The sequence below is a fragment of the Aulonocara stuartgranti genome (genome assembly GCF_965226115.1).
Source record: "Aulonocara stuartgranti genome assembly, chromosome: 17".
NCBI classification, from domain to species: Eukaryota; Metazoa; Chordata; class Actinopteri; order Cichliformes; family Cichlidae; genus Aulonocara; species Aulonocara stuartgranti.
This window is the reverse complement of record NC_138953.1, coordinates 37690926-37718533: the sequence shown is the minus strand read 5'-3', so window position 1 is coordinate 37718533 and position 27608 is coordinate 37690926. Positions and strand designations below refer to the sequence as shown.

General features: G+C 41.4%; 2 protein-coding genes across 2 annotated transcripts; one reads left to right on the top strand and one right to left on the bottom strand.

The window, feature by feature from the left end:
• On the top strand, positions 1 to 12192 carry LOC309691731 (FYVE, RhoGEF and PH domain-containing protein 4-like). The gene is made up of 16 exons (XM_082509624.1): positions 1 to 299; positions 2813 to 2950; positions 3078 to 3642; positions 3767 to 4244; positions 4454 to 4599; positions 4830 to 4986; positions 5067 to 5205; positions 5389 to 5447; positions 6566 to 6709; positions 9570 to 9742; positions 9862 to 9892; positions 9999 to 10082; positions 10223 to 10348; positions 10441 to 10584; positions 10683 to 10823; positions 11792 to 12192. The coding sequence occupies exons 1-16, from the start codon at positions 179 to 181 to the stop codon at positions 12089 to 12091; spliced, it is 2946 nt and encodes a 981-aa protein (XP_082365750.1). The 5' UTR covers positions 1 to 178; the 3' UTR covers positions 12092 to 12192.
• LOC309691732 (DENN domain-containing protein 11-like) lies at positions 12187 to 27547 on the bottom strand. Its single transcript, XM_082509625.1, has 9 exons — positions 26656 to 27547; positions 22082 to 22181; positions 21711 to 21869; positions 16779 to 16935; positions 16549 to 16687; positions 16107 to 16238; positions 15823 to 15973; positions 15115 to 15183; positions 12187 to 14836 (listed from the first exon to the last, which is right to left on the bottom strand). Exons 1-9 carry the CDS (start codon positions 27041 to 27043, stop codon positions 14641 to 14643), a joined length of 1491 nt encoding a protein of 496 aa, XP_082365751.1. The 5' UTR covers positions 27044 to 27547; the 3' UTR covers positions 12187 to 14640.
• Positions 27548 to 27608: the final 61 nt, after the last annotated feature.

Genomic DNA, 27608 nt, shown 5'->3' with positions numbered 1-27608 from the left:
GAGGCGGGGATTTATCAGCAGCTGTACGTGACGTTAGTGACGCTGATTAAACAGGTGAAGCAGGATCTTGTATTTGCTGGTATTTCGCCTTTGCTCTCCGATTGATTAAGAGCTCGTGGACTTCAGTGAAGCGTCTGCTTCAGTGGGCAGAATTTGAAAGCAGGGCTTCTCTGTCACCATGTTTGACCTGAAGAAGAGGAATAGTTTGACTCTGAGGGACAGCCGTGGGACGGAGGAGTTCAGACGAGTGGCGGTCAGACGGAAAGTCCAAGGTCCTGTGGGTGACTGTCAAACCTCAGGTGAGATACTTTGCGCTTTGGAAGGCTTTATGATGTTATTGGCTTCTAGACTGCATCAACTTTGGGTGTTAATTAAAAATAAATAAACAGATGAGAGTTTAGCTTTTGTGTTGATGCTAGTAGTTTATCCTTTCAAGGGGCAAATGTAAACTGCAGTGAAAGCTGGTAGATATAAGCTAATATTCACAATAAAACTCATATTACACTCATACTCATAACCAGTACTTATTGTATTCTGTATTATCCCGTTTCTATGTGTAGTTGCCAGTTTTACAAATTTATAAGCTAATACTAGTGAACTCTAAATTATCAGTCCAGCAGTAGAGACTGCATGCTATAAAGTTTATAATGTTTAGCCTCCGGAGGCCATTGTTTGTGGTGCTGTAATTGTGCATATAATATTTATACTTTAAAGGGCTTTCTAATATTCTGTCTGCAAGTCGAAACGCTTAAGAGCAAAGAAAATGCATTGAAAATAAAAAGGCACAGCTAACACTGGCAGTTTTGGCTCTGTATGAGGGTGACCAGGGCAGCAGGGTAAGGGCATTGACCCTCCTTGTTATGCACGGATTACATCAGTTAATACTATTTTGGTTGCTTTGTAAATCCAGTCCCTTTGGATTGTTCTCTCTGTGTGTATTTGAATTTTTTTTTTAGCCACATTTGGCACCGTAGCTTGTTGGATTACTGATGTGAAATCTCTTCCCCCTGATTCAGCATGGACTTTGGCAGTTTGTGCTTTGAGACCACCATTTGTCAGTTCCACTCAAAAGCGTCCACACAAAGTCTTACTGTTCCCTCACTGAGGCAGAATTATGTGCTTAGAAGTATGTTGGTGTCAATGGTACTGTCGCATGCAAGAGTGGCATCCATATTCTGAATGCAAATTATTCTTTAGGTTACCACTCTATGCAAAAAGCTGTGTTCTAAAACACAGCTTTTTGCATAGAGTAGTTTTTATTGCATGTTCAGAAATGGGAAGAAAAGGCAAAGATTTCCTTAAGATAACTTAAAACATTGCCTTTACTGTATGATGCAATTATGCTCAGCGCCATGCCCTCTGCACGGCAGAATAACCCACTCTGGCTCTACCTAAAGGTAAGAAAACCTAACAGTAGCTTTCAGCTGGTAGAGGAAAAAATAACAAATTTCCCAAATTAGTTGTTGATTGTTATTAAGAATTGTATTGTTGAATGATCTACCTACGTGCCCTTTAAAAACCTCATAGACACAGTTTCACTTTATGATAGTTTATTTAAAAAAAAAAAAAAGTCGGTGTGTTTCTTTGCAGTTCCCCTCAGATTCATGTTGTCTTGTAAACGCTGATGTAACTAATAAAACTGGCAAAGGTTAGACTCTGTGATGAAATACCCAGAAGTAAGAAGAGGAAGTATTACATAGAGAATGTCGGCTTTAGCCCCTCCACGTGACCAATCAATCCACCACACTTCAGCAAGGCGTTAGTTGGAAAGCTTTACACTCTCTAACAAGTAGCTAATATTACTGCGTAGGTTTGGCTATAATGTGCAGGTAAGGAAACGATAAGTTACACAATTACAAGTAGTTGTTGTTGGGTAAGGATGTCAGTCAATACAGTTAGAGGTCAGATTTCAATGACGCCATAAATACTGTGTGTGGTTTCTTTTGTTTTGTTTGTTTTAATGGGACTTTTTTTTTGGGGGGGGGGGTAGTTAAACTGGTCGTAACTATTACGACCAGTTTAACTAACAATGAAAAATGCTTGTGGAGGATTTGGAAAGTAAAAGAATCCTTACTGTGTGTGCATGCATGAAAAGGGAGCTTTATTCAGTCACTGCAGAGAATTCAGGTACTTGACTTTTTAATATTAACAAGATTATTAATAACAATATCATTGTGGGAAAATCACCACCTGATAGAAAGCATGAAATGGACTAACACACTTTTTTTTAAATTTATTATTATTTTTTTAAATAAAACCTTTAAGTACGTTAGTTAAGAATTGGAGGGGGCAGCTAACGTTTTCAGAAAATGAAAAAAATATTTTTACTTAGAAATAAAAACAACTTTTCTTGATTTATAAAACTTAAAAAAAAAAAGCTAAGAATATTTGAATGACACTTGCACTCTTCTTCATAAATCAATAAAAATTTTAGCAGCTGAAGAAGAAATGCTTTAAAATAACCAGGAAAAATGTCCAGTGAACATGCATAAAAACATTTAACGAGATTAAAAAAACAAAATCAGAGCTTTTAATAATGCAACTATAGTAGAAATTTTGGTAAAGGAAAATGACCTTGAATCATCCTCTTCAGTTTAGAGATGTCTTATGTTGTTCCCCGAAAGCAAAAAGGAGGATCTGTGAGGCAGATTCCTGGTCGTTGGCTGTAGCTGATACTAGTGAAAAGTTTAAATTGTGGCTCAATGATTTTACAATGTTTAAATGTTTAGTTTTCTGAATGTGTAACCAACTGACTACAATAACTACAACATGCAGAAAGCATGTGTGGTTTAATAACAGTGTTTGTTTTCAGATGTGAGCAGTGGTGTGAGTGGTTCATACAACGGTGGCCATGCTCATGGCAGAGTTTCTGGACCAGAACTGATCGCAAAAATTGCTACAGAAAAAGATGAGAAAAGCCCAACGAAGAGATCACCTTTTAAACCCCAAGGTAAGTTTAAAATCCTGCAAACTGCATACACAACTTGCAATGTTGTTGCCTCACATGGCAAATTTGTTACTGTAGCTGTTCATTGTTCTGCAAAGATGCTCAGCAACCACAATGTCTGTCTTTGCAGTGCCTCCTCAACCAGATCACCTCCAGAGCCCTCCGAGGGTAGGACAAGATCAAGCCTGCAGTCTCACTCCAGGAAAAGTGCCACCCCAGCAAAATAATGGAACAGAGGAGAACCAGAATAGATGCAATGGCGTTTCTATTTCCTGTGTAAGCCCACAGAATTGTTTAGACTCTCCAAGTAAAGAAGGGGGACGTTATTTTCTGAATGGGGTTTTGGATCCACACATCAACCCTGCCAGACATCCTCAGGGGATTCTGAATCTTACAAGCAGGCCACTATCAGGATCTCCAAGCCCAGGCAAAAGAGGCATTCAGAGCTGTAGCCCTCTGAGAGAAGAAGGCCACAGCCCCGGTAAGCTGTCCCCAAGAAACTATAGACCTCTCACGGGAAAACTACGTGCTTCGAGCCCTGTTCAAGGGAAGATGGGAAGCTACAGCCCTGCCAAGAGTTCTAAATCCTTGCTAGGACTGCACAGAATCTCAAGCGAGAAAATAGAAAGACGGGAGAAGAGAGCAGGAAAGTCTCTGAGTGTGCCTGACCTGATTGTGTATTTGGATGAGAGCAGGTAGTTGTTCAGTATGTGATATGTTCTTGTAGTGCGTGTTGCATAGCAAGTGTAAAAGTCTTTTTTTTTTTTCTTTTTTTTTAATTGATTACATTTATTTATTTATATTTTTTTTCCCCTCTAGGATTCCCTCAGATAAAGCTGAGCGCTCTCCACTCAAACTGCTGCACTCACCCAATTTTAATATACCTGCCATCACCGTCAAAGCATCAGCTAAGCATAGACGCAGTCTTACCACAAATGAAGAGCATCTGTTACACAGCGGCATAGAGCATTTCCCAGGACAAATGAATGGCATTGTGCAGGAGAACAAACAGCCAGCAGCAAATGGGATGAGGCAAAATGACAAAATGGAAGAAGGCAAGATACCTACAGGGTATGGCTCCAAGTTTTTCTGCCAGTGGACAGTGGCAACCACAGAAGATGAGAAGATTCACAATGAGAGAGCTGAACAAAATGAGGAGGAGAAACAGAAGCAAGAAGAGAGGGAAGGAGATGAGGCAAACAATAAAGGGAGCACAGAGCAGAAGCTGTTTAACATCGCTACTGAACTCCTGCAAACAGAGAAGGCCTATGTGACCCGCCTCCACCTGCTAGACCAGGTGAGTGTTTATGCTGTTGGCACGTCTAAAAGACAAATATGTGCACAATGCTTAAACGGAGAGTTATTGAAATGAAACTTAAAAACTGTTTAATCCTGTAGAATAATCATGTTATCACTGCTGTTCATAAGTGACGTTTACTTGCTGTGTAGAAGATTAATATCTGTGAAACTAAATGTGATGTTGCATTTCGCTGCCTCCCACCTCAGGTTTTCTGTTCACGCCTAACAGAAGAAGCAGGTCGAGGCTCATTTCCTCCCGAGGTGATAAGAAATATCTTTGCGAACATTTCCTCAATCTACTCTTTCCACAGCCAGTTTCTGCTGCCTGACCTGGAGAACTGCATCACACACTGGTGAGTCTTTCAGAGAGTTGGTACACTTCATAAACTTGCAACCCAAATACAAACTGCCTTATTGTTATTATTGCTATTTATACAGTTAACCTGAGAAGCTCATAACCTTCATATTATCATAAAGCTAAATGCTTTTGCACTCTTGTCCAAATTATTGTTTCATTTTAAAGCCAATGTGAACCAACATGTAATGGCTCCCTACATTTGCCCTCTCATCTGCTTAAATGTAGGTGTAAGAGCCCAGGCCTGGGTAAGGTTCTTCTACAGCACGCACCCTTCCTGAGGATGTACGCTGACTACGTCAGAAACTTCGACCATGCAGTGGAGCTGGTGAGGACCTGGACCGAACGCTCCTCTGCTTTCAGAAACATCATCCAGGACATACAGGTAAGAAATATTCTGCACGGTATACATCATCGCAAATTCATATTCCTCTCTCATCACAAGGTTTTGTATGTCTGTTTTAGAGTCAGGGGATCTGTGGCAAACTCACCCTGCAGCACCACATGTTGGAGCCAATCCAGAGGGTTCCACGTTATGAGATGCTGCTGAAGGATTACCTGAAGAAACTGCCTGAAGATGACCCGGATTATGAGATTACACAGAGCAAGTTGTCTGTGTATTTATACCATTGACCTGTTCATTTTGTTATTGATGGTCTTGTCACACCATTAGTAATGGATGCTTATGTTGAATTTTTGTGTTGCCTTATTAATTACTATACATTCATCATCACTGTCCCCCATTTTTCTGCCTACTGTGTGTAATGCCTCCTGTCTCCTCCAACAGAGTCCTTGCAGACCATTTCCATGGCAGCCACACACTCTAACAGTGCCATCCAAAAAGCCGTATGTAACATTACTGATACTGTTTAGCAATGTTGTAAGGTTTTCCAGAGGTGTGGACTTGAGTCATTAATTTTATGACTTTAGACTTGACTTGAAAAAATGTTCTAAGACTTGTGACTTGACTTGGACTTTTACACCAATGACCTGGGACTTGAATTGGACTTGAACCGGTTTACTTGAAAAGACTTGATATTTCACCCCAAATATAAAATTTTACACGCATATTATATAGAAAGTGTGCACCATTAGTTCACTTCATTTATTCAAACCACACTCCATACATATGTGTGCGTGAGCTGTAGCACAGCCAATCAAATTAACCAGATTTTTTAAAAAAACTAAAAAAAAAAACTTCAAAAATGCTGCAAGGAGTTATTTTTTCAGGTACATAAACTATGAAGTAGTGAACAAAAAACCGAAATGCAATATGCAAAACATGCAAGAAGAGAATCACAGACAGATGGAACAACTTCAACTTTCTCCGACAGTTGAAGTTGCATAAAGAACGGTAGGTGGTGGTGCTTTTGCTACGATGAGATGGCTGACTTCATCTAACTAGCAAATGTTGTCCAGGCTCCCTTGGTGATACGTGTGGGGGTTTTTTTTTTTTTTTTTGTTTGTTTTTTTTTAAAAATGTGTATGATATTTTTGTCATGCGATTTTAAAGCCGCTCCTACAAGCGCATCCAAGAATAACATGCAGCTTATCTCAGAACTGTCGGTGAAAATTATTCTTGGAGCTAGGTTTAATTGAGCTGCATTTTATAGAGGTGCAATTTCACAATTTGTGTATATTTTCTAAGTTCACTATTTCGTCATGTGTTGAGAAAAACAAAGATTTAAAAATTACATGGTCTAATATTTACTTTTCTTTTTTATATTTTATTTATTTTTTTAAAAAGACTCGAAAGGACTTGAAATTCAAAGTTTCAGACTTGTGACTTTACTCGGACTTTTACACCAGTGACTTGAGACTCTACTCTGACTTGCCTGACATTACTTGAGACTTGAGGATAAAGACTTGAGACTTGCAAAACAATGACTTGGTCCCACCTCTAAGGTTTCCTGATATTGTCTTGAACTGTTCCAGTATTTTATCTGTGAACATTTCCTTAACAGGAGGGTCTGAAGCGACTCTTGGAGATCTATGAGATGGTTGGAGAGGAGGAAGTCGTGAATCCAACCAACGAGTTTCTCAGGGAAGGTCGTCTGCTCAAGCTTGCTGCCAGGAACACATCAGCCATGGAGAGACACCTGTTCCTGGTTGGTGTATATAGAAACACATGCACACCCTATCTGTGACTGATTTTTCTCTTACCTCTGTCGTAAAGTTTTTCCACAAAAAATGAAAGTTGCTAAAGTTATTCCCATTTACAAAACCGGTGAAAGACATCATTTTACAAACTATAGACCAGTGTCAATACTCTCCCAGTTCTCTAAGATACTGGAAAAACTCTTCATAAAAAGATTTGACAGTTTTGTGGAAAAATATGAATTAATGACAGATAGTCAGTATGGGTTCAGAAACAACAGATCAACAGCTTTGGCACTGATAGATTTAATGGAAAAGATAACGGAATGTATGGATAATAAGAGGTATGCGCTCGGAGTTTTCTTAGATCTAAAGAAGGCGTTTGATACTGTTAATCATGAAATTCTATTAAAAAAAACTGGAAAAGTACGGGTTTAGGGGAGTGGTTTTGGAATGGTTAAAAAGCTATGTAGGGAATAGGCAACAATATGTACAAATAAATGAATATAAATCTAATTTGATGGATATAGCTTGTGGAGTACCTCAAGGTTCAGTACTGGGTCCAAAAATGTTTATTATGTACTTAAATGATATCTGCAGAGTATCGGAGATTTTAAAGTTTGTAATATTTGCAGATGACACAAATATACTGTGTGCAGGTGGGGAATTGCCACAGGTTTTGGAAATGATCACACAGGAATTAACGATATTAAAGAAGTGGTTTGATATAAATAAATTATCATTGAATCTCGATAAAACCAAATTTATGTTGTTTGGAAACCAAAAGAAAAACATCGAAGTAGAAATATGTGTTGACAATGTATATTTAGAAAGAGTAAATGAAATAAAATTTCTTGGGGTGATCATTGACCACAAGCTCTGTTGGAAGCCACACATTACTTATGTTCGGGGGAAATTGGCACGGGGCATTGCCGTCCTGGGAAAAGCAAAGCATATGTTGGATCAGAAAGCACTGCACATTTTATACTGTGCTTTACTACTGCCATATATGAGCTACTGTGTAGAGGTCTGGGGAAACACATACAAAAGTAACACACAAACAATAACTATAATACAGAAAAGGGCCATTAGATTAATAAATAATGTGGGGTACAGGGACCATACAAATGCACTCTTTGTCAAAATGCAAGCTATTAAATTCCAAGACTTGGTGAAGCTTAAAACAGCGCAAATAATGTATAAAGTCAGAAATAAATTGCTTCCCAAAGAAATCTGTAAATTGTTCATAGAAAGAGAAGGTGGGTATAACTTAAGAGGGAAATGGAATTTAAAAATACAAAGTGCTAGAACAACTTTAAGAACTATGTCAATCTCAATTGCAGGAGTTAAATTATGGAACAGTCTAACAGAAGAAATAAAAGACAGTCAAAACATAAAACAGTTTAAAGTAAAATATAAAAACCTAATTTTAAATAAGTATAAGAATGAAGAAAACGGGGTTAACCCAGGATGGTAATGTTGCTGGTAATGGTGTTGCGGTTCTTTTTTGGTTGTTTTTTTGTTTTGGTTTGTTGTTTTTCCATAACTTGTGTATCTGCAAATATACACATTCTGTATTTTTCATATGAAAGAAACTATACTGTGGTGGGGCTTGCTAATTTCTTGTTTTTGATTTATGTATGTTATGTTTTGTTTTACTTCATATGTTTATATGTTTCATATGTTGTTTGTTTAATTTAAGACAAAAAAAAATTAAATGAATGAGAGGTAAAACTTGAGGGGGTAGGGACAAATAAGTAAATACTTCAGCCTACTCCTTTTCAAACAAATAATGGAATGATATTTTGTAATGATTGTGAAGGCACATGTTTGAAATGTTTGAAATAAAAATGAACTGAACTGAACTGAAGTTAGTAATATAAGTGGCTTAATCCCAAAAAGTTGATTCTGTTCATCTGGACGTTTTCGGTGGGAGAAACGTTTCATCACTCATCCAAGTGACGTCTTCAGTCTCAGCTGACTGCAGGTTTCAATCTTATAAACAGTACAGTAATGACTGAAACCAGCCCAGTGAAGGAACAATGGGCTGGGAGGTCAGTTCCTCCTTCATGATTATGAAAATTCTCATGAACACTGATCAATGGCCATGAGTACCATTCAGAGTTGGGGAATGGCTGCACCCTTAGATCCCTCCCCAATTCAGAGATGGTCTTTCCATTTTCACTTGAATGGCCTTCTTGACTCTCACTTAAACCAGCATTCCTCCCTGTCCAGGATGTGTACATCCTCATCATTGAAAGAGCGTCCACTGGCCTGTAGGTGTGAATAGTCTGAAGAGTCCTGGCCTGGTGAGAAGGCCCTGAGTAAATGTGGTTATCCTAGTTGGACATTTGTCAAAGCTGAGCGAGCACCTAAAGAAAGCTCCAGCCGATCGAGGAGAAAAGGACAACTGCTCCATAAGCTAAAACTCTTAGTTATCCCTCCACCCCAAGGAATCAGTCCTCCAACACAAACAGAATAACATAGTGTACGCTGTTAAGTGCAGGAGGATTGCCAGGATTTCTACATCAGGGAAACCAAACAATCTCTGGCTAAGCAGACGGCACAGAAGAGCCACCTCGTCAGGCCAGGACTCTGCAGTCTATTCACACCTACAGTGGACACTCTTTCAATGATGAGGATGTTCACATCCTGGACACTCATCACTTGGATGAGTGCCGAAACATTTCTCCCATTGAAAATGTTACATCCAGATGAACAGAATGAACGTTTTGGGATTTCCTTACCTGGATGATTGAGCTTGCATGAAGACATAACTTGCTTAAATGGATATCTTTGTTTCACTCCAGCTGTCATCAGTCTAACACTAGTTCATTGCATAACTGATTGCTTGGTAACTTTTATCTACAGTTTAACAACTTCCTGCTGTGCTGCTCTCCAAAGTTCAGCCTGGTCGGTCAGCGTTTCACTGTGCGCTGCAGGATCGGGATGGATGGGATGCAGGTGCAGCAAACCACCAATGAGGATCATCCATACACCTTCCAAATATCTGGAAGGGAAAGGATCCTTGAGCTGCAGGCCAGGTGGATGTCATGATTGAAGCACATCAGTTCTTCTTGTTTATGTTTTTAACTATTTACTTAGATTGTTTTGAACAGTTACACTTATTAATTGTAAATGCATTCAATTTTGGTTTTCCAAGCTCCAAGCAAGATCGGGATGAATGGATAAAGGTATAATCAGATTTTATTTATTAAATTCTATTTTCTAGACATTAAACGATACATTGATTAGGAAAAAATGAGTTTTCTCATCTTCTAAAGCAAGTTTTGTCCCCAGGTGATTCGTGAAGCCATTGATGTGTTTCAGAAGAAAAATGATACCTTCAGACTGGCTTCTAGGGAGCTTACTGTAGCAGAACCAGTAAGTTGTATCAATTCTAGGAATATGGAGTAAAGGAGGATTTTCTTTCCTCAATGTTTATTCATCCATTCTCCTCAGCTTATTTAATTCAAGGTTGCCGGGGGGCTGGAGACTGTTTTAAAACAAAATGTGTTCCACAGACAGAGGAGCTTGGCAAACGAGCCCCTCGCTGGATCAGAGACAATGAGGTGATCCTGTGTATGTCCTGCATGGAGCCTTTTAACGCCCTTACCAGAAGAAGACATCACTGCCGTGCCTGTGGTTTTGTGGGTGACATGATAAACTGCAGCTTTGTATCACACAAAACTGAACTTTATCTGAGAACAGCTCACACATGATGGTTTCTCTGTTTCTACAGGTGGTGTGTTGGAAGTGTTCAGACTACAAAGTGGCTTTAGAGTATGACGGTTACAAGCTGAACAAAGTGTGTAAAGCTTGTTACGCCATCCTGACTGGCCCGAGAGGGGAGGGCTTGGATGGAAAAAAGAGAAGAATGCTGGATGTGAGCCTTGTCGTTTCAACTATTTAAACTTTATGGGTTGTTTTAGATCAAAAAGGCCACCTAACAAATTTTGATCATTGGTTTTTGTTTTTCCACAGTCCAAAGCATCTCCAGGGCCTACTGACAGTGTAATGAGTGGTTTCCTGCAGTATGGGGACAACCCCCAGACCTGGCAGCGAGTGTGGTCCGTGCTCACCAGGGCTGAGCCTCCGGTTCTTTACCTGTACTCCGTTCCACAGGTAAAGTGCTCTGAAAAAGTCAGGAATAATAATAATGTTGAAGGGATTTTGCTTTTACGTATAAGGGTAAAACTGTGTTTCTTTGGGACACCAGGATATTATGTTGCAACACAGCAAATACTTTATACAGTCAAATGAAGACAGACTTGAAATGCAGCTGGGACTGTAAAGATGGTATGGTACAAGCAGTGTTTGCCCCTCAGCTGTAAAAGACTGATGGGGTGTTGCGGTCACCCTGCCGGGCAGGTGGGCAACACGGACACAAAGTTTGCGAAAGTGATAACTCGAGAATGAAGTAATGTAGGACTTTTAAATTGATACCATAGGTGCATCTACTTGGGCATGGGTGAGGATCTCCAGGCCTTCAGGGCCAGTGTTCTGCAGGTTTTAGATTTTACCCTGGGTCAACACATCTGAATCAAATGATTAGTTCATCACCAGGCCTCTGGAGAACTTCAAGACATGTTGAGGAGGTAATTTGGCCATTTAAATCAGCTGTGTTGGATCAAGGACACATATAAAACCTGCAGGACACCGGCCCTCGAGGCCTGGAGTTCCCCCGCCCCTGCACTAGGGGGTTGAGGGGTATGACTGGCCACCACCAGTGTTTGGATAATTGGTCAAACACTCCTTACTGTACAACAGAACCCTTTGATGACAAACGTCCTTCGTGTCTGACTGGAGTCTTCTGTTATTATTAAACCAGTGAAGGCAAAGAGAGCCTACCTATGCCAAACATGCTTTTAAATACATCCCTCCACAAGTCATTTGGTCTCCTGGTGCACATGGTTTTCTTTCTGTTCTTAACGAATGTACTGCTGGTTGGTGTGCTGCCCCTCCCACAGGTGAAGGATGGTGTCATGTTATAAAAGGGTTCAGCCTCCAGTCTTTTATTGCAGCCCTGCTATGGGTCTTGTCATTTAAAACAAACCCTTTTTGAATCATTGTTTGTGTCCCTACATTTCCAGGATTTAAAGCCCCTCTTCACTATACCTCTACTGGGCTGCAGCGTAGAGGCTTTCCCCCAGGCGTTTCAGGGTCAGTCCTGCTTCTGTCTGACCCAGTCCAAAACCAGCCACACTTTCACCTGCGATTCTCGGGACATCAAACGCAGCTGGCTGAGTGCTCTGAAAGTTGCTGTGACAGGATGGCGTACAGCATGCTCACTGGCTGTTTGTGACAACAGCAGAGGAATCAGGTCTGGCATTAATGGGAGTCTCAGTGGTGAGAACTTTGTAGTCAGTGGCAACAAGGAACATCGCTCTTGAATGTTTGTAGTGTGTCACGTATGCAACAGCAGAACAAATGTCCATTGTTGTAAAATGAAAGTTCATGAATACAAAGGTTACAGTACTCTGAAAACTGTCTTTAAAAGTGTTGTGCACTTTATTTCAGAAATGGTTTACAGTAAAATAAATAAAGTGAAGGCGTTTTAACGTGAGTGAGACTATCCCTTCAACTACGACTGCATTTGCTTTAGCTCTGTACAAGTGCTAAGGTGCCAAGTGGAGAGAGAAAATGTGCTCAAGGTTATTTTCTTACAGCAGACAGTAGAACACACGATTGCAAAGAGTTCCAGTGACACACAGAGGCTCTGCGGGATCACGATCGCCTTATAAAACACATTCAGCTGATCCCATTTCTTCACATATTATTACAGTAAGTGGATATTTACACTCAACAGTTTACAGCTAAGCAACAAAAACACGAAAAGAACTGGAAAAGGAATGTTTACATCCTGTCATGTCTGCAGCACATAGAAACCAAAAGCACCAGGTTCATTTACTGTACAGTGTGTTTCAGTCACTGAGATGATGAATACAAATGTTCCTGTCTGACTGCATGTCCATGAAGCGGTCATGTGATGACAATAAAGAAACTTCCTCACACATTGGCTGTAGTGTTTGATGGCAGTTGTACCTGACTTGTGGAAACGTGCAGGCTAAACCTGAAAACATCCCACAAGAAGGAAAGCAGATTTGAAGCTCCATTAGGATAGTTTTTCACTTTTACATGAACAATTGTGACAGGAAAAGCTTTCCTTTTGATAAAATTGCCACCAGAGCTCTGATGTCCTTTATACATGTTGGTTGTGCAGTAGAACCTCACATTTAAGCCAGCTTTTATCTACGATCAACAGTTGTTTTAACCAAAAACTGATCAATCCAGTGTGCAGCTTACAAAACAGCTCTACAAACTTTGCTGCTAGCTGGTGCCGTGGTCCTATCTGCTAAAAGAGCTAACTCGTGCTATTTTAGCAGTGAGCTTTTGAAGACAAAGGAACTCTTAAAAAAACCAAAAAAAAAAAAACCTGAACAAACAAATGTATAATTATAAAAAATGCATTAGTGTTTTAAATAAAGTGAACCTATATTCTCATTTCCAGCTAAATGGTTCAGCTCTAGGACTAGGATGTACTTGAAGGATCCTTGCTCAACTTATAAGGGGCCTTGGTGTAGCCCTTGAGTTCATCCTGTGTTTGAAGTTTTAGCTCACTTTCACCTTCTCTTCTGATTGGCTGCCCCTCCGGACAGCAAGTGGGTGGGGCATCTGCTACCATATTAGGAATATCCTCTCTTACTGACATCATACAGAGCCAGGATCAGTCTAAGACCTGAGCTTTTGTTTAAAGCGATTTTTTTTTTTTTTTTTTTTTTGCACGTACACTGACCTCAGTATTTCACAGTATCATCTTCTTTCGGTTGCTCTCTATAGGAGTCGCCACAGCGAATCGTCTGCCTCCATTTCACCCTATCTCTAGCATCCTCTTGTCACAACAACCCTCTGCATCAATCTTCTTTGTCTCCTTCTTTTCCTCCTGCCAGCAAGCTCCATACTCAGCATCCAGAAAAGGAGGCAATAAAAAGCTAAAGCACTCACCCCCTGACTTGCTGGAGGTGAAAATATATAGTGAGTTCATTCTCTTCCTTACTTTCTCTTGACACTGGAGATGGTAAATTAAAATGAAAAATGAAAGAGACTTTGGGTGCCAACAAGCCATTTCAAAACTCCTCTGTGTGCATGGAGACAAATGATCTGTAGTCTTAGCTTTGCCTGGGAGATGTCAATGAAATTACTCAGCAGCATCTTCCATTAGCTGCTTTAAATGCCACTTAAACGCTTATGCTTACGGACTTAAGAGGAAGGCAGTTTGACCTGTTAGTGAGGATACAAAAAAGGAGGCCCTGATATCGACAAAGAGGCTTCTTAATTGGATGTTTAAATCCAGCACTTGATACAAGGAGAGCAACAGTGGCCTGAAATTTGGCCCTCCAGACACACATGGACACACGACACAAAGGAAAAATCGATATTTTATACAACAACCCTAACTCTTTTACTTAGATACATTAATTTTCAGTTTGAACAAGTTTGAATAAAAGTTTCCATCTCTCTGTCTTCATCTTCCACTAGATGCCCCAGTTCTGTTTGTTCCAGTTTAGCATCAGTTATATCATCGATCCTGGGTTCGGAGAGGCTTCCTACGGTGTTCAAACGACGCGTTTCTTTCCTCGGCCGAGTTTGAGAAATTCAAACAGTTACTTTATCTCCTCTGTGAAGCTGTGCTGAGTAAAACTAACTACGTTACTTTCGTTTGTACCACAGCAGCTGACTTATTGTTGATCCTGCCAACAGGTTATGAAGGAGCAAAACTACAGCAAACAAAAGAAGCAGGTGGAGATAGAAAACAAAACGAAACAAAAGCTCCAGAGATGTTTCTGGACGCTCAAACTGTCCTGAAGACTCCATGAAGTGCAGCACTCTCAGTTGGCTCGAGGCAAGTCAGCCCACCTTCTAAAACCAGCAGTGGCGACTCTCAGCTGCAGCACAGCTGCTCTGACACCAGCAGGGTGTCGTAGCCGTAGATCTCCAGAAGGTGGAGCAGGAAGAGCCTGTCTCCGTGCGGATCCAGGCCCATGGCCCTCACGCTCTCCTGGGTTACGGTGGGGTCGGGGCTTCCTGCCACCTCGCTCAGCGTCTGGAAAATCCTGTTGTTCTGTTCCAGGAAAAACCTCGGGTAGACCAGGCAGACAAGGCAGACGAGTCAGTCACTGAAATCTGTTCAATCTGTTCTTTTTTCCTCCACTATTCATAACAGTAACTGTGGAGAAATCACAAAATCAGCACAAAACGACCCTCTGTGACACGTAATAGCTACCATGAGGATAATAAAGCAGGCTCACTGCCTGTTCACTGTTCTTTCTCTACAATCTTCATAAGATAGAGCCGTGTCTGCTCCGAGTACTGTAGTTAGTCACTAGACCGATTAAATAAACTGCTCTGTACTCACAGAATAAAGAGATCCTCTTCACTGGACACACAGTCTCCATTCTCCTCCTGGGAGTACAGCAGCATCTGTCTGCACACACACACAATTTACAGAGGTTCTCATAAGACAAAGTCATCCCAGCGTGCACACATGCAGCTGCTAGCAGTAAAACGAAGGCCAGGCTAGCAGCCCTGTGAGGCTGTATGTAGGCTTAACATGCTAACCCCACCAGCCAGCAGGTCCGAACCACCAACATTAGCACGACTAAATGTATAGAGTTAAATCATAACGCTACAGCTGCAAACTGTTTCTCCTGGGTTATCATGTTAACTTTTGCTACATGTAAGTACAGTAGGGGCAGCAGTGGGTCAGTTCTGTGAGCAAAAATGCCGTACGGAGGTCAGAGGTCAGAGGAGAATGTCCAGACTGCTCTGAGCTTACTCAAATACCTGCTGGGCCCAACCAAAGTATGCAGAAGAGCCTCTCTGTGCACACAATTCATTGAACCTTGAAGCAGATCGGCTCCAGCAGCAGAAGACCGCACCGATAGTCACTCCTGTCAGCTTAATGAAGGTATGCCATGAAAAACTAAGGCCGTTCTGAAGCTAAAAGCGTACTAGCAAGATTTACCAAGTGAAGAAGAATATTTGTAAAAAAAAAAAAAAAAACCCAAAACAAAACTCAAACTTTTGAGCCTGTTAATGTTTTAAAAAGCAGACTTTAGCCTACCTCTGCTCGGTGAGCTTACGATACTTTTCCCTGTCGGCTGTGCTGAGGCGGAGCAGCGGCTTCAGGCCGTCTCTGTAGGTCTTTACATTCTGGTTATCTACGTACACGTCGTACAGATCCTTCTTCTCCTCAAAGATCTTCTCAGTGGTGCCTAAACATACAAACATGCAGAATCCCTCAAATTTAAGAACATGCTCAGCTCTCCTGGTTACACATCAGCCCGATGAGTCTGTTTTTTTAGTCTGTTTTTAACAAACGTCAACTTATTTTGAGCATCTACTTACACGCGACATAGGAAAGCTCGTTCTCCAGGGCGCTGATATCAGCCACATTAACGTAGAAGAAGGGCCGGAACTCGGGCACGGCCACGCCCACCCCGGGGATAGAGATGTTTGCCAGGCAACAGCAGCAGTACACTGACGGGGTGGAGGGAGAAATTAGAGAAATGATGCACGAGTGTGGGGGAGACCGAGAGGAGCAGAGCAGGTAATGTGCGCGTGATGTGTGGGCTAACAAAAGCTGCTACAGCTGGAAAGGAACTGTTTGTCCTGTGATGTGAAATCCCCACACCGTGACAGCTTAGTAAACAACAAAGATTTAATTGGCTGATTCTGTTTTTTAAGGACTTGATTAACATTTCCGGAAAGAAACATTTTTCACTACCTTGCTGAGGACCAGATGACAAGCAATAACAGGGAAGTCAACCTTCATCCAGATGTTTCTCACCTCTGTAGCAGACCACACCCACGGGTGGAGGAGAGAAGATGAGGATGCGTCGGCGGAGAAGAGCCAGTTTCCACAGTACCATGATCTGCTCCCCGAAGAAGCGGATGAAGTGGGACATGCAGCCGGCCGGGTGGGTGATCTGCTCCAAATGTATCCAAGTGAAGAAATATGCATTACTGAAGAACAAATAATCATTTAAGCTGTTTTAGGAATAAAATGGTCCATCCCACCTTCATCTCAGGATGCATGCTGTGGTTGATTGCTGCACTCCAAGCATTGGCTGGTAACGCAGTGACAACAGCGTCTCCACTAGGGGGCAGAAGTGCTCTCTTGTCCTCATAGAAGGCCTCAAGGTGAGAGTAGTGGCCCGGGGACTGAAGCTGGAGCCTAGAGAAAGGTAACAATGGCATCCAAAAAAAAGAAAGAGGTAAAAAAAAACAAAAAAACAGCGGGTTATTAAAAAGAAATGCTCCATATGATCAGTTTAACAGACACCGTCTCAAATCAGTTCACTGCTCTGTGTCTGCACAGATGGTGCTGCTCAGGCCATCAGCTAATTAAGTTAAAACGCAAACACTGTTCATCAGAGCGAGCCGTGATTTCAAAATAAAATGTGGAACACATAACTCTCGCTCATTAGTGCAGCGGTGTTGTTAAACAAATGATCATCTGCAGGGTTTTGTTACACAAATGAATTTCTGTATGGCCCTTAAATCATGCTTTAATGTGGCTCAAATTCCCATCAATATGCGGTGGACTGGACGTCAGTCTGAGGGAAAGAAAATGCTACCAAGAAGTCTCAATAACTAACTTAAAGCTGCCAAATGAAAGCTATTCACATTTTTTTCAGGACTTACTTTCCAAGTAGTATCAACCTTAGTCTAGCACATCAGGATAAATAGAGCCCAACCGGATTTTTGGAAGCCTGATACTGATACCAATATTTGGTGATTTAAAAGTCTGATATCTTGATATTTCAGACAATATCTTTTTCTTTCACACATGAAAGAAATAAAAGCTATCTAAAAAAAACGTGTTATGTTCAGTGATTTATTAAATTGTTTACCCTGCTCAGATCAGCTGATTATTTAATTTGTAGTGTTGTTGGTGGCAGGAACCTCTGTAAAATGAAGTCACTGCAGAAATGCTAAAATCTGTAATCCCTCAACTGGTAACTTTATCGTGCACTCATCTGGTCTGCATCAGCTAGCTGGTGTTATCTGATAACTTAGCACCTGCCTCAGCTGCAGCAGCCAAAATGATAATGCTGACGTTTACCAGGGGTCGTGGGTAAAGTTAGGGCAACTGCATCCATCTTTTATATACAGTCTATGAGTTTCATTGAGTTTTCACTGATAAACTAGATTGGAACAGCAATGTAATATATTCAGTTTTAACATTAATAAACTGCATTAAACTCTTACTCTGTGCTGCCAAAGCTACCATTCTGTCAAAAAAGGGGGAAAGTCACGCTAGCTCATTAATTTTTTTCCCAATATGCAGCTTACTCCTCATGGATTTGAGCTAAACTTTAAGTTGATCATGTTTCTTAACTCCTGAACCTCAGAAATGATTTAATATTGTCTTTTTTTCAAATTTTATTTCTTCCAAATTAGAAACTAAAATTACCAAATGCTCCTTTTTGGCCTGATAAATCTTTTTTGTTATTGTTGTTGTAAACCTACTGTGGATCCATTTTCTGTGACTCAACTAGTAAAACAGTAGTTTCAGCAATGAATCTTATTAAAGGCCTCAAAGGTTCATCACACAGGGTAAGTACTTATCAAGTAGCTGTTTGTGCTTAATCTCAAATCAAGGTAGAATTCTAGTCGCTCTGGCTCCACTGTCGGGTTTTACTACAAGATAAAGGGTCACATTTATCACCTGTAAATGTTTTTAATGTGTTTTGTGTTGCAGTGGGAGTTGCTTAGAGTTTTCAGGCTGCAGTTACTCTATGCCAAGACACAATTTCATTCATCACACCTTTCTTTTTTTAGCTTTTCCCTGCAAAACTAATGAGTTCCACAAGCTGCGAGTGCAAAGAGAAAACAAATAACAGAACATGTTTAAAAAAGCAGCGAGATCGAGCGAGCGAGGGGGGAAACTCTTCGCAAATTGCTAAATATCTTAATTGCCTTGTGACCAGCAAGAGAGGCCATTATGTAAGAAACAGATGACTACAATGGCAGCCAGCAGATGGGGAATGTGGTGTGAGCTATGTTGGAATTGGTGAGTAAAGAGCATGACCGCTGCATGACTGGAGGCCAGGAGAGGCCAGAGTGTGGGAACTGTGGAAAGAGGAAGAGAGGACTGTCAGGGAAAGCAGGGAGAAAGAGAGTCCGAGAACAGAGGGAGACGTGTTCGAGGAGCTGCTGAGGAGGAAGTGTGGCACGGCTTGGGATGAGGCACTGGAGTAAAAGGGCCTGTGCACACCACTAGTAACAATAAAGGGAAGTGAAGTGTTGTCTGGAGGAATGTGCTTCTTTTCAGAGAAAACAGGAAGCATGGAAAGTGCGAGCTGTTGCTGTAAGCAAGCCGGTGTCTTCTGTTGCATGTAGAGCTCTCACTTATTTGTATAGAAGAGATCGAGCGATTCTGAGCGGTGGAAGTAAAACGGCGCCGCCGGCTCCTCCACGTTGTCCTTAACCCCAAACTGCTCCCTGTGCAGCTGCTCGACAGCAAACACACCAGTCTGCACCAGGTGTGTCTGTGTGCTAAGGGTGTTCCCACTAGCCAAGTTTGCACACCCACATCAGGCAGAAATTTCTTATGATTACATCTTTTCAGACTTGTTTCAGCACAGAAAGGAAACATGGACACTGAATGCTCACTGTTAAGCTACTGATTTTTTTTTTTGGTGATTAATGAAATAATGATATACAGAAATGATCGTTTAGCCTTTAGTCTCAGTGTCACTGCTCTTCTGCAGCTCCTTACCAAAACTGCACTGTGTGATAACAATGAGAGGTGAACTATAGGCGATAAGACTGTACGGGATACACTGGTGCAGATCACATGACAGAGGATCAACAAGGAAGCCTGGTTCTGTGCCAATTTAGTCTTTGTGCACGTGGACTCAGGGTATCTCTGTTCAGAGCAAGTTGCACGGCACTCTGCACAACTGCACAGATTAACAGTGAAGAGAGGTGAAAATTAGCACTTCATTGCTGCCAAGCACAAGATTCCATTCCACATACCAAAAATAGCTGTAGAGACACTGATGTTGTCTCTTTGTAGGACACTTAGTGATAATCTTTTTAAACCGTTTGTTATTCTAGTGAGCAAAACTCACTCAGAATTGGCCAAAATCTGCCATTTTCTTAATGCTACATTTGGTTGTGAATAATCATACTGACCCAGGGTGAGTCTAATCTCTAATAAAGACACAATATAACACTAAACATTTATCGATCAATGAATAACTCATTGCAGTTTGTTCAAAGTGGAAGATTTGCTGAATTTATGACTTCTCACTATCTTATCGATTGATCTCAGCACTGAGAGAAACACTGACTTGAAACATGGACATTTAAACATCTGATCTGAGATCAGGACATACTTATTCTCTGGGAGAAGACATGTGGTCTGATCAAAACCTTCTTCTGATATATTTATCCTTTCATTTATCTGGATTATTAACAAGTGACCAAAAAGAACCTACAGTACTGCGTACTCATTTCTTTATAGTTTTTTTAATAGAACAGCTGGTAATAGGTGCAGGAATTTATTGTAACATCCAATCATAACAGGAAATACTTTATATAATACAAATTCTTGATTTAAAGTTAATATTTGGTATGCCCACCTTTATTCTTTAGCCTGAACTCTCTAAGTTAAGCTTTCTTATCATTTGTTTGATTAGTCATCTGGAATTTGAAAATGTTGACACTGACCTTGAGGACATGACTTTCAGATTCCGTTTGTCTGCTGCATTTAGTTTTTAGCCCTGTCACTTCTTCTCCTATCCTTCACTTATCCAGTTTCCCCAGATTTTTTTAAGGACGCATTGCACACAGTGCCATGATATGCCAAATTTTCAGCTAATGACCCTTTGTGATTGACTTAGTTTGCAAACTTATTTCAAGCTTATCTTTGGCATTTTTGTAGATTCAACAAAAAAAAAAAAGTGAACAAAATATGTGTTATGTGACGTGCTGCTGATAACAAAAGTATCTGAAGATGGGTGTTATGCTTAGACAAAACTCTGGTTATTCTGTTTAGATAGTTGAGTAATTAAAAGTGTCAAGTGGCTTTAAAACATTCCCCTGAAACGGATGGGCACAGGGACTAAAAATGAGTTAAAAAGCAGTGAAACTCCAAAGGAAATGTGTTGAAAGACCTTCAGAAACCCTGCAGAACTATTGTTTAAGCAGACATTAAAAAATTACAGGTCTGGCTATTAGGAAGAAAAAAAACAGAGGGAGGGGGGGGGGGGGGGGGGGTCAAGACTTTTAATCAACACTGCATTCAGTCACTACAGGTAATTACATGTTGTGTACAAGTAACATTAATTGAGGTGTACCACAGGGTTCTATTTTAGGTCCTTTTAAATTTTCAAACCAGTTTTCTTAGAGTTCAACTTGAACAGTCGACTAAAACGAAGGTCAACTCTTTTTCATTATAAACAAAAAGTCACTCACTCACTGGCCTTAAACCAGTTCAAAATAGGCATCACATCACATAACTCCAATTTCCACTGTCTTTGAAAAAGTTTCCTTTGCATTTTGTGTCTGTTCGGTAGGGGTTTTATATTTCTCTCAACTGTAGCTTGATGTTCATCTTATTTTGTTGCCATTACTGTTTTTGAAGTATTCTCTATTCAAAATATTATGAAAGCTAGAAAAATACATGCACACTCCTACCAAAGAAAGGGGATAGGTGCCGGGCCAAAAACAGATAGGAAAACAGCCCCCCCTCCCCACCCCCTGCTTGCACACTGCAGGGATAATTACATTGTTAATTCATGTGCACTTTGGGTAAACTTCTGTTGCTTTTAAACATGCAATATAAATAAGAGTGACCCACAATTCCCAAAAATATGCTATTTTCTTTACTAAAAAACTAAAAAGTACACTCAGTTGGTTGGTCTAAATGTTTCGTTGATAGAAAGTCATAGATCTTGATGAGCAGAGCTCTCCATTGTACAAGCTCAGTGCTCTTACCTGACCTGGTGCTCCAGGAAGCTCATGTAGCGGTAGAGCAGGGTGTAGGAGGGAGACAGGATCCCAACCGACTTCATCCTGGCCCCCCTCTCCACCGTGCTCTCCACTGCCATGTTGGCAAAGCAGGCGAGGCCAAAGTAGCAGCCCTTACGGAAGTAGCTGTGGAAAGAGGGGAGAGGGACACAGATGAGGCCATGAGTCATGAAAAAGCAAAGATGCTGCCAGATGGCTGTTCCTTTTTTTTTTTTTTGTCAGGCAACACTTTCCTCGGCTCTGTCCTGCCAGGATGAGGACATGGGGGTGCATCCTAATACTTAAAATTAGCGACTCGGCTGTGTAAGAGTGTAAGAGACACAGATACTGATCCTTACATGAAGTCTGTGCTGACTCGGTGGGAGCCGCTGGCAATGGCTTTGAACTCCACTCCATCCAGGTCCATGTCTTTGGGCAGACACCACTCCAGCATGTTTCCTATCACACCCAAACAGCACAGAGACAATAATAATGATAAAACTTGAATAAATGGATATAGGCTGATACAGGAACAGACAGTGTGTTTTCAGGAGTCCAACTATATTCCCTGGAATTCATTACTTGTTGGTTGACGCAGCTGAGCAAATATGAGCTGACAGGAGCTGAGAAACCGAAGGTGACTCAGCCAGTGTGCCTTTCAATCTCATCATGAGATCTCTGCGTAAGAGTTTCTGCTGAAATATGAGCTGATCAGTGCTTAATATGAAGTTGCTGGTGTCTGTCATCCACGAAGAAAAGATGCTTTACCGACAGCTGGTAGTGACTTCAAGTGTTTAACTTTGACTCTCATGCAGTGCTAGGTGTATGGACCAGATGTTACTCATGGGTCTTGCTAAGAATGGAAAGTCAAAGTAATTTTACAAACATCTGGTTTTGCTTTGATCTATGATCTATGGGTGTGGATGCACAACTAACATCCGGGAGGAATTATCCTAAAATCCAAATTTTGTCTAAACATTCTCACAGCATCCTACAGCATTATTATAGGTGGAATAACAAAATCCCTGTACACTGAGCCTGGGTGTGCCTGAGGTTTGTTCCTGTTAAAAGGGAGTTTTTCCTTCCCACTGTTGCCAAGTGCTTGCTCATAGGGGGTCGTCTGAGTGCCTAAAGCTGCTATAAAGCAGCTTGAGACACCTGTTGCAGTAATTTGATGCTATATGACTAAAATTGAATTATATTGAATTCTGTCTAGGACCTGGTGCACCTTAGGACACTTACACTTTCCAGGAACACATTTGCCCAAATAACACATCCACATACCAGATACAAATACGAGAGAAGTTACTCAGCAATGAAAACCACGAACACTTGCCCACAACGACAATACAGCGATTCTGTGATGCTCAATATATTGCATGATAATCTAAATCAAATTTCATAAGCATATTTGCGATAAACTGCTTTATTTACTAACATGAGCACATATGAGCTCAGGGACTGAACCTTCAAGTACAAACTAATGATGATTTTTTTTTCATGTGTCCATCTGCCTCTGTGTTATTATGTTTCATTTCGATGTAAGGAATGAGTCATAAAACGGCGCTTCATCTCGTATCTGACATCAAATGCTGTGTATCAGAAAACAACCTTGATGAAGAACTCGTGTTATATAACTTCAGTTCAGTGCCTTTTCTAAAAAAACATTATAAAGTATTAAAATTAGATATTTGCAGAGTACCACAAGATCCAGAGGACACATATATTTCTATAACTTAAGGAGGAGAAATATATGTATTTATTCACCATGTTGTTTGTCTGTATACGTGTTATTATTTTCCAATTATAACGGTATATCAGTTCAAGTAATTAGCTCTACTTTGCTGTTCCTCACTGTCTGCCATTTTTCCATTATTAACCTTTTTATCCAGTACAAATTTTTTCACTTCAGTTCCCTTCGCTCTCATTCATCTGATAAGTGCTGCCAATGGGAGTCACGCCGAAGTGAGTCTGCCCACATAGCAAGCAGGTCTGGCCCGGATCTGGTATCAAGCCGGCACTGCTGGCTGACTTCTGGCATGATAAGACGTATGTGGTGGATCAATCTCTGGCTCCTCTAGTCTGCATGTCAAGAGTATGAATGTAGTCAGGAAGAACTCAGTTTAGAGAAAGTGTGTGATTGGGTAAATGTGGCATGTTGTATAGAGCACTTTGAGTAATCAGGGAGACTAGAAGCACTATATAAGAATCAGTCCATTCATTGTGTGAACAGAGTTTTGTCATGTTACTTTTGCACTGTTTTGCATGTTCTGGCACATGTTGATTTTACATGGCTTGATTAAGGTACACATTAGGCTGACATCTGGGACCAGAGCTGAAACTATTCTGAGCCGGCACAGGGCCAGCAGCAGTGTGTCTACAACTGGCCCGTGGCTGCACACAACTTAGACATGGCCCACATACCACAAAGAATGACGGCCCTTTGGTGACCCAGATCAGGTTTGCCAGAGTAGTCCACATATGGGCCAGCACAGGACCACCAGTTTGTCTGCAACTGGCCTTGTGCTGGCCCATGTGTGGGCCCCATCTGTCAAACCAGATCTGGGCCACCAAAGGGCCGTCATTCTTCGCAGTATGTGGGCCATGTGTAAGCACACTGTGTGGGGCCAGATCCGGGCCATACCAGGTGGTAGGTCAAACCAGCATGGGGAATCCTTTAGTTTCACTGGTGTAGTGTATAGATAGCTGTGTCACAAGAAAATATATATACACATCGATATTCTAACAATGTTACAGTAATGTGCATAGAAGCTTTAAGAAAGAAATCATGGTAAATAATCATAATAACTCCCCCAGTAACTTTGCTTTGTTTGATATGTGATGAATAATGAATAACACTCAAAATATGAGTAATGACAAAAATAAATATATTCACTGTAAGTAACTGTATATGTATGTGTAAATAATTTCATCTTACAAATAATGATTTTGATTATTTCATATAAAAATGTCTGTGAAGGTTCTCAGTCATCCAGGTCATCATAGTCTAAGGAGCTTGCAAAGAAAAGCGTCTGGACTTCTTTAAGTTGTTTGAAGACGTTTCACCTCTCATCCGAGAAGCTTCTTCAGTTCTAAGGTCAAATGGTGGGGAGTCCCAGATTTAAACCTAGTGGGAGAATATCTCCCCACAGAGGGATAAAAGGACCCCCTGATGATCCTCTAATCGCCTGAACCAAGGTGTGAAACTGGGTGTGGGTCCCAATCAGTGGTGCATGCTGTACAGTGCAGCGAGGAATGCCCAGACCTCTACATTGGAGAGACCAAACAGCCACTTCACAAGCGTATGGCACAACACAGAAGAGCCACCTCCACAGGACAAGACTCAGCAGTCCATCTGCATCTTAAGGATAAAGGTCACTCTTTCGAGGATGCCAATGTTCACATTTTGGACAGAGAGGACAGATGGTTTGAAAAAGGAGTGAAAGAAGCCATCTATGTCCAGTGTGAGCGACCATCTTTGAACAGAGACGGTGGTTTACGACACCAATTGTCTGCCATCTATAATCCAGTTTTGAGTTCCCTCCCCAGATGCCTTAACGCCCACTCACATCCTGGGCCATCTGACCTCAGGAATTCGCATGATAAGGTGGGGCCAGGTTTCACAATGAGCTCACCCGAAACTCTGGCTGATTGGGACCCACACCCAGTTTCACACCTTGGCTCAGGCGATTAGAGGATCATCAGGGGGTCCTTTTGTCCCTCTGTGGGGGGATACTCCCACTAGGTTTAAATCTGGGACTCCCCACCATTTGACCTTAGAACTGAAGAAGCTTCTCGGATGAGAGGTGAAACGTCTTCAAGCAACTTAAAGAAGTCCAGACGCTTTTCTTTGCAAGCTCCTTTGACTTCATATAAAAATATTTGCCATTATATTATGTTGTGACAACTCTACCATTATAAGACACTATACTTCTATATTGATGCATCCTTCCTTTATAAACATATCTGGGTGGCGTTCGACTTAGAAGGGCACTGATGTTTCTAAGTGGTGGTTAAAGAAGAATTTGTCCAATGTGCCGCTGCTCGTTTGATCTGGTTTTCTTTTAAAATCCTACAAATGAACATCTTTTGTGTCATCCTGTTTTTATCATACCACAGACTAGACTCCTTAACAGAATGATGTAACTGGAAATTATATTGTGGAGATAAAAATGTCAGCCTAGCTTTATCACGTGGTTCCAGCAATAAGCAAGCATGTGGGATCGGGTCATGAGTGGCCTGGAAGTCCACGGTAACACTGATGAGTGGGAACTGGGAACTGATTCAGCTTCAGCTTATCTGGTAGCTTGCTGGTTTCTAATTGAGGTCTTTCAGTGAAGCCCCTGTAACACAGGTACTTATGATTCTTTTCGTCAAATCTAGAAAATAAAACTGCTCATCACACCATGCTCCTGGTCTTCACTCAACCAGACACCGCAAAATCATAAAGTGGCCAGCTCCACCCTGTAGGGAATATCCTGCACTGCATGCCTCCAAAGCATCATCATGAAGCCTTAAATCCAGTGAATCGTAACCTGATCTCCTTCCTCCTAAGTAACTGTTTCATAGTGGGTTCGCCCCTGTCTTTAACATATCTGTCATTAAAAATGTATGGCTCTACTGTGCATAAAGCACCAGCTGATTGATTTTCTACCACAGCACTCTTCCTGACATTTTGTCATGGCTTATTCTGCCACTAGGCTTGCAGAAGATGTCGTGCCTTTAGATAATGTCTCCAAACTACTGTTGCAGGTCAGAAAAAGCCACACCTGTGGTGGTCTGCAGACTTGGTCATTCTGAGCGTCAGACACAACAGCTGCATCTGTTTATTCTGACCTGTCTATAAGCTGATCATTGCCCTTCTTTTAAAGCCTGCCTGTATTTGTTTTTATAAGGTTAAATAAATTCCATATAAGTACATTTGATGTCCCACCTGATCTGGTATTGAATGTAACCACAAACACCGACACTATCTGGTCCTTTTCCTCCCATTTCACCATCCTGTCTTCTAGCGACACCTCTCTCGGTCCTGTATCCGAGAGATGCTCCTCCTTGTCGGGTGGCAGCGCTTCGTCTGTACCCGCCAGATCGCTGGAGGTCGCGGGCGGGGCGCTGCAGCCGTCTGCGTTGGAGACAGACCTGCTGGCAATGGGACCCCCTGGTCCGCTGCTCCACCCAAACCCGGGCGCGGAGCATCCTAAGGCACGGCTGTTGGAGGGACTCGACAGTCGTTCCTTCGTCGGAGAAGTACCTCCGGTCTTCTCCGCGGACGGAACCTCTTCCCAGTCTAGCAAAGGGGCTCGGTCCGACCGCTCCACCATCCTGGCGGTCCCGTCTCAGTCTCACCGCGGATTTGTAAATGATGTCTCAGCCGACAGTGACCAGGTCCATTCGTGGATAACTAGAACTCAGAGCAATTTCTTCACAGCGAAGTTACTCCTAATTCATAACGGCTATTCATAACGGCTGCATCTCGTTTTAAATAAACATTACGTATTAGCAGCTTGAAAGCCTAGCTTTAAAATCTTTCCAGTATCTGGTGATCATAAATTTGATGCTGTTCAGAGAGGGCAACTCCTTCGTCTAATGCGAGTTGCGTTCAAAACTCTTCGCAATTTTATTTGTCACATTCCCTTGGCTGAGACTGGCTTCAAAACAGTTAGGAACGCGACTGCTTTTTGTCTTCTTGAATGTAGCCTGCGCTTTAACGTCTTCTTTTCGCGTGCCGCACTTTCGATCACTACGATTATATTTTTATAAAGCAGCGTAGCCAATACGACACATTTTATAGTAATATTTTTTTTATAAACGGTCAAATTATTAATTTATTAGCCAGAGTTACTGAAGTTTGCTCCATTTGTCGCGATTTCTTTATTTTATATTTTA

Excerpts from the sequence above, each read along its gene's own strand:
- LOC309691731 (XM_082509624.1), top strand. The coding sequence starts at position 179 with ATGTTTGACCTGAAGAAGAGGAATAGTTTGACTCTGAGGGACAGCCGT. Across the intron at positions 4,245-4,453 it reads GCCTCCACCTGCTAGACCAG|GTTTTCTGTTCACGCCTAAC; the intron begins GTGAGTGTTTAT and ends CTCCCACCTCAG. Across the intron at positions 5,206-5,388 it reads GGATTATGAGATTACACAGA|AGTCCTTGCAGACCATTTCC; the intron begins GCAAGTTGTCTG and ends CTCCTCCAACAG.
- LOC309691732 (XM_082509625.1), bottom strand. The coding sequence starts at position 27,043 with ATGGTGGAGCGGTCGGACCGAGCCCCTTTGCTAGACTGGGAAGAGGTT. Across the intron at positions 16,688-16,778 it reads GCATGCATCCTGAGATGAAG|ATCACCCACCCGGCCGGCTG; the intron begins GTGGGATGGACC and ends CATTTGGAGCAG. Across the intron at positions 15,974-16,106 it reads CGAGCTTTCCTATGTCGCGT|GCACCACTGAGAAGATCTTT; the intron begins GTAAGTAGATGC and ends TTGTATGTTTAG.